General features: G+C 57.8%; 1 protein-coding gene across 1 annotated transcript; it reads right to left on the bottom strand.

Annotated features, from left to right (window-relative positions):
- Positions 1 to 5,175: 5,175 nt before the first annotated feature.
- LOC308609704 (S-geranylgeranyl-glutathione receptor P2RY8-like) lies at positions 5,176 to 6,237 on the bottom strand (the record flags this gene model as incomplete). The annotated part of the gene is made up of 1 exon (XM_081223423.1): positions 5,176 to 6,237. The coding sequence occupies one exon, from the start codon at positions 6,235 to 6,237 to the stop codon at positions 5,176 to 5,178; it is 1,062 nt and encodes a 353-aa protein (XP_081079549.1).
- Between the last annotated feature and the right edge of the window lie 892 nt (positions 6,238 to 7,129).

The following is a 7,129-nucleotide window of genomic DNA, read 5'->3' as shown; positions in this document are numbered from 1 at the left end:
GGATGGATGGATGGATACATAGATAGATACACAGATAATTAATAGATAGATGACAGATAGAGTCATTCTAGTCAGAGATCTCAGCCTCCCACTACTGACATTGGGGGCTCTGATACGGGGCGTCCTATGCACTGTGGGCTGTGGAGCAGCATCCCTGGTCTCCACCCACCAGGTGCCAGGAGACCCCTCGCCGTCACGGTGACAACCAAAATGACCCCTGACTAATACATAGCACATATATATAAACTAATACATACCTATGTGTATGTAGATGTACATGTGTCTGTATATATATATATGGTATATCATGGTATGTGGTATATATCAACGTGACATCCTAATGTATATTTTTTTTAATTTTATTTATTTATTTATTTATTTATTTGGCTGTGTGGGGTCTTCATTTCCGTGTGAGGGCTTTCTCTAGTTGCGGCAAGCGGGGGCCACTCTTCATCGCGGTGCGCCGGCCTCTCTCTATCGCGGCCTCTCTTGTTGTGGAGCACAGGCTCCAGACGCGCAGGCTCAGTAGTTGTGGCTTACGGGCGTAGTTGCTCCGCGGCATGTGGGATCTTCCCAGACCGGGGCTCCAACCCGCGTCCCCTGCATTGGCAGGCAGATTCTCAACCACTGCGCCACCAGGGAAGCCCCTAATGTATGTTTTGATGGCATCGTAATGTCCTATTTTTTTCCCCTTAACCTTCTGTGCTGGGTGATCCCGCACGAGGCATCGGATGGTCGTGCAAACCAGGTCCCTGTGCACCAAGCCCCCCAGGTCCCCACCCTAACCCCATCAGAGGGCTGACCACCCACCAGCAAGGCCCTCCACAGTGAGTTCTGATTCTCCATGTGGACTCACCCTGCCCCAAACTTTACCCATCTTGGGGGAGTCATTTCCTGATTGGTTGAACTTTACGTTTCCCTCAAATGTCTAGAGTTAGAAATAATTCTTCTTTTTCTTCTTCTTCTTTCTAATTCTAGGCATTTCAAGGAAATGTAAAAGTTCAACCAGTCAGGAAGCATCTTTATCACTGAATCATCTTCCCTCAGAGAGTGACAATGAATATTTAGCTGGAAAGGTCAGGACGGAGGCATAAATACCTGTTTTCAAATTGCACAGCAGAAAAGGTGTCAAACTGCCCACCCTCCAGCCGAGCTTGAGGCCCCCTTACTGGTTCTCCTCTGTCGATGCTGGTGTCACTGAGTTTTATCTGGATGAAGACATCAGAGAAGGTATTGCAAAGGCAAACTGGAAAACCATTTAATGAAGGATCACTGTCCGATGGGGTCAATTCCCCCCGAGTCTCCAGAACCAACCCCGAAGACTCCTGTTCAGTTCAATGCACAAGCCGAACATCTTGCTTACAAAAATAGACGGTTTATTCTGAGGAAGTTCTAGGTGTACAGGGCAGTTGTCAGCATAGTACAGAGGCTCCTCAGCCACCTTCCCCACCCTTCCCCATTATCTTAACACCCGACATTCCCACCATAACAAAGAACCGACATCGGTCCATTTCGAAGGAGGGATCGGTGTTGGAATCTCGCCCGTTTTCCCAGTGCTCTTCTGGGATCCAGTCTGCGATCCTTTCATTTTCCTTAGATGTTCCAGCTTCCATCTTTCTCAGGATTGTGGACAAGGAAGGGAGCAGGCTGACGGATGTCTTGATGGCTTTGACTTACGCTGTAGGAAAGTCTTGGTGACAGACAAACTCAACAAGGTGACGAGGAAGGCAAGAAAGGAACGGTGGTTGGCACAGGACACACTGTAAATTAGGGATGTAGCCAGGGACGTCCAGCAGGAGTTACCAGCCAAAGCTGGGTCCCCACGGGTGTGGGACGGGACTCTGGGGCAGGTGCTGGGTTCGACTCCCTGCTGGCTAACTCACCAGCTCCGGGCCACCGTTGTGGCCTTTATCTGTGAGTCTCACAGCAGTAATCCTACACATCTCATCCCCCCTTAGGACCCCGCCCTGCACGTTTATTTACATCCACTCCTACCCTAGAGGTATTTTAACAGCACTAAGGAATCTCATTGGCATTACAGGATCGTATAGGTTTCCAAAGACAAATCAGACGCTGGAAGAAAAAATAAATCAATTGTCTTCGTGCGAGAGTTTCCAACAAACCACCTGTTTTCAGCATGGATATTTTAAAACAGGCTCAAGTAAAGAGAATGATATAATGAAACCCTGTGTTCCCTTCACCCAGGCTCAAGCATTACGAGCCATCGGCATTCTGGTAGTTTTCGTTCATCCAGTCCGCAAATACACAGGCACAAATGCACACACGCGTGTGCACACACAAACACGTGGGCGCATGCACGTGTACACATGTGTGTGAAGTGTGCATATATGGGTATGCACGCACATATGTATGTGCATGCCTGTATTTGCTCTCATATTTTAAGGCAAGCATCAACCGTCGTAGCAGTCCGCCCAGGACTATTTTCATTCACACCTTCAGCATTTTAGGATCTCTTTTAACATAAGCCAAAGCCCCATCATCCCACCCAACCAATCCTGGATTCCACCTGTGCCCCGTTCGTGTTCTCTGGCCCGGTTCATGCCAGGAGCCCAGAACAGCATGATTCTGCCGTCCTTGAAACTCCAGGGAGCCTGGTGGGAGGGTAATGGGACGTCTGGGCCGTGAGATGGGAGGGTCTTGGTCAGGCAGGGGTCTCAGGAGTCAGAGGGAGAAACCTGTCCGCCCAGCACACAGGGAGAAGTCAGGGATGTGGGTCCCTGCGTTCCTTTTCCCACACCCTCCCAAGAGCTGAATCACAGAATCACATCTTGTTTTTTTCTCATGTCTATGTACATGCAAATGTGTTATCCTTTTACAGGAGGCTTAAGAGGGCAACAGATTGAACGAGTGTGTGGGGAGAACACACACGTACACACACACACACACACACACACACACAACATTATTAAAAGGCTGAAAGAGGGGCAGATCCCGCCCTGGGATTTCAGGTGATCTGACGGGCCTCTCGGACAGGCTGACGGTCACCTGAAGTTCTGGATGGAAATTCCCAGCAATTCGAAAGACCCTGTCGGACCTCCTGAACTGCGGTGGAATTGGGGGCCCCTAGAATGCAGAAGTCACGGGGGCGTCGACAGCCCTGGATGGCTGAGTGGCCGCCAGCCAAATAAGGGCTGGCAGAGCCCTCTGTGACCCAAAGGCTGGAGGGACGTGACATCCACTGGGGGAGGGTATTACTACCTAGACTGGCTTCCTCTGAATTCAAGCTGTGATGCTTAAGCACAAAGCAGCAGCAGAACGTCCTGTGAGGGTGGTTTGAGGTTTTTCACAGCTTTGTAGCATCAGACACTGGAGGCCCATGCCCAGACGTGGGCGGCACTGTCTCTCCGGCTCAGGGTTTCCACCCCCAGACTGTTGCTCCCTCGACCTGGCTTTCTAGGGTTCGGCTTTGGGACAGTCGGGAAGAGTCGGGGGACGGCACGCCATCCACGGACCATCCAGGTCCCTGACACTTGCCCTTTTCTCGTCCCTTCCGCCCACGGGCTCAAGTCCTTCCTCAGGGGCATGTCCGTCTGTCCCTCTGAGGCTCCCGAGGGTGGCTCTCAGCTCCCTGTAAACACAGACACTGGCTCGGACACTGTCCTCTGTGGAGATGCCCCAGCTGCGTGGCCTGGGGCGGAGGAGGGTGAAGGGGCCCTCCAGGCCGCACCTCCAAGCCGCACCTCCAAGCCGAGGGACTGGATTCCACAAAGCAGGTCCCACCCTGGGAGCCCGCACCAGGCACCGGGCCCTCCTGCAGTCACCCAAGCAGGTGCCAGAGGCTCAGTCTCAGAATTCCGGAGAGCGTGTGTCTCCTGGGGCAGCCATAACAAATTCCCATAAACTGGAGGCTAAAACCCCGGACAGACCTGCATCCTCCCCCAGCCCTGGAGACCAGACGTCTGAGGTCAAGGTGGCCCAGGGCCACGCTCCCTCCAGAGGCTCCAGGGGAGGGTCCTTCCAGCCTTGTCCAGCTTCTGGGGGCTCCAGGCGTCCCTGGGCTTGGGGCCGCCTCCCTCCCGTCTCTGCCTCTGTCTTCCTGGGGCTTCTCCTGTGTGTCTGGGTCTCTCCTCTTCTGTCTCTTAGAAGGACCCTGTTGTTGGATGTACGGCCACCCTGATCCCATAGGTCACACTTTGCGGTTCCCAGTGGACGTGGACTTCGGGGAGACACCGTTCACCCCAGTGTACGTATGTCTGCTTCTCTTCCAATGTGACCAGGTGCTTCCAGAACATCAGCTCACAACCCCCATCTGCAACTCTGACCCACGGAGGGGACGTCACCTGCCCCACAGCCAACCCACCCTGGAGGTCCCTGAGCCCCCGCCTGCCAGCCCCTCCAAGGTCTCACCTTATAGGCTGCAGGGCTGTTTTCCTTTCCCAAGAGAGCCCTGAGCTCAGTCCCTTGTGATGCATCTCCTTGTGATGTGCAAAGCACCCAAACGTTTGTTCTTTCAGGCATATCCCGGCCTCCCGGGAACCTGCTGGTTTAGCATCCTGGGCACTCCAGGGACTGGGCCCCTTATCTTCCCAAAGCAGCCCAGGTAGTGGGGCTGGCACAGGTGTGTCCCAGGTGCTGAGCAGACCTGCTACGGGCTCGTGTGGTCAGTGCTCTCCCCTGGTCCTCAAAGGATCCCATGGGTCAGGCCAGGAGCCTCTCCAGACCCCAGGACGACTTGCCGTGGCCCGGGGTTCTCAGCTCGGAGGCGGAGCCAGAGAACGGGCCGGTGGCGGGCGGGGGGGGGGGGCCCGAGGCAAGCTGTACCCCGAGGCGGGTCAGGGAGATGCAGTTGTAGCTGCAGACGCTCAGAAACCTGTCATCCGCCCAGAGACCCTCGGTCCACACCTCCGGGACGGACGACATTCCGGTCTGAGGGCTGTGGCTTGGGGATATTTAAGGAGAACCTGATCCCCTCCGGGAAGCCCCCGTGTTTGCTTGGCTCTGGGGGGCGGGGGGCACCAGGTGATGTCAGGGGGAGCAGGTGATGTGGCAGGGACCCATGGGCCCCCAGAGCACGGGGCCCGAGGTGGCCTGTCCACGGGCACGTGGCCAAATCCCAGTGCCCGGAGGGACCGCGGGTGGATTGCCCGCAGGGCGGGGGAGGGACCCCGCCGCCCTCTCCGGCTGCCCCGCCCCAGCCCCCGAGGGGCGCCCGGCTCAGAACACGCTCTCCTGGCGCTTGACGCTGGGCCGGCCGGCGGCGTCCAGCCCCTCCACGGAGCGCACGGACAGCGTGCGTCCGGAGCCGAGGCTCTCGAGGTGCCCCTCGGGGCTGCCGGTGGGCAGGGGCCTGTAGCCCAAGTAGTGCCGCATGTGGAGCTGGAACTCGCGGGACGCGAAGTAGTAGACGAAGGGGTCCAGGCAGTTGTTGAGGCAGCTGAGGCAGAGCGTGAGCTTGTACACGTGGTAGTAGCTGCGGCCGAAGAAGAGCCGACTGACCACGTGGACCAGCAGCACGAAGTTGTTGGGCGCGAAGCAGGTGACGAAGGCCAGGAGCACCACGGCCGCCAGGCACACGGCGCGCGTCCTCCGGGCCTCCCCGTGGCTGTCGGCCGAGCGCAGCAGCGTGAGGATGGTGGCCGTGTAGCAGGCCACGGTGACCACAAAGGGAACAAGGAAGAGCACGAGGAACAGGGTGAAGAGGAACACAGCCCACATGGCCACGCTGGGCAGCATGGTGGACTTGAGGACGTCGAAGCAGGTGACGATGCCCAGCACCTCCACGGCGTAGGTGAGGTCTGTGCGGGCCAGCGGCGACAGGGCGGCCAGAAGCAGGAGCCACGTGCCGGCGCAGGCGGCCACGGCGTAGCGACGGCAGCGCCAGCGCGCGGACGCCAGCGGGTACACGACGCCCAGGAAGCGGTCCACGCTGATGCAGGTCATGGTGAGGATGGAGGAGTACATGTTCGCGTAGAAGGCCACGGTCACCACGTTGCACAGCAGCTCGCCGAACACCCAGTGGTTGCCGTTGCAGTGGTAGTAGATCTGGAAGGGCAACACGCAGGCCAGCATCAGGTCCGTGACGCTCAGGTTGATCATGAAGATGACCGAGGGCGTCTTGGGTCCGATGTGGCGGCACAGCACCCACAGGGAGAACAAGTTGCCGGGGATACTGATCAGCGCCACCAGCGAGTACACCACCGGCAGGACCACCGCGATGGCCGGGTCCCGCAGCATCAGGAGGGTGGCGTTGTCCGGACGCGTCAGGTTCATGTCCATCCTGGAGCTGGGGGTGTGGGGGCCGACCTGGAAGAGAAGAGGGGCACCAGGGGTGAGAGGGGCAGACGACGGGGTCTGCCCGCACAGGGACAGAGAGACGGGAGGGTCCCCAGCTCCCGAGGGGCGGGCGGGCAGCTCCCAGTTCCCCCTGTGCTGGCTCCCTCCCTTCTGGTCCCTCTTCCCGCCCTGCACCTGTATCCCAGACCGAATAGATGCTAAGTCCTCAAGGGCTGCATCGCCCACACAAGCTACAAGGAACCATTTGAAAACACCCACCACCGGCTGCCCGGCTCCTGACCCAGCACTGGGGTCACGAACCTGCCCCTCCATCCTGCACCGGGTGCGGGGGCGGGGAAGAGACCCCACACCAGGACATGGAGACCCCGTGTCCTGTCCCTGCAGGCAACAGGTGTGGGATCAAGTCTGCTGGGGCCAGAGGACACAGGACTCTTCCTGTAACTGCCCACAGCCTGGCTGCACCTGGGTCACTGCACTCCTGCCCCTCCCCCGGCAACTTCCTTCCTTCCTGTGACTTGGCAGCATGGGGAGCGTGCTGTGAGGCACGGCGCGGAGGCTTCAATGCTGAGGCCATGAGGATGCAGGGCTGTGAGGCCAACGTACAAGGTTACAAAGTTACCAAGGGAATGACTGTTTCCAACCTGCAAAGTAGCTTCCCTCGGATGCTCTGAGCCCCGATTTCTTCGCTGGCACACAGTGAAGTCAGGGTCCCCGCAACCCAGGGCTGTGCTGGGTATCGCAGGCTGCCCTCCCCGACCACACGGGTGTGCTGTGCTGCTGGCGTCGTGGTCCCAGCAGGATAGTAACTGTCACCCTGTGCCTGGCCTCCTGCCTTTGGCCCATAACAGCTCATCACCCCAACACTGCAGCTTCA

The sequence above is a fragment of the Mesoplodon bidens genome (assembly GCF_964165515.1).
Source record: "Mesoplodon bidens genome assembly, chromosome: Y".
NCBI classification, from domain to species: domain Eukaryota; kingdom Metazoa; phylum Chordata; class Mammalia; order Artiodactyla; family Ziphiidae; genus Mesoplodon; species Mesoplodon bidens.
The sequence above is the reverse complement of the archived record's forward strand: the minus strand, read 5'-3'. Positions and strand labels throughout refer to the sequence as shown.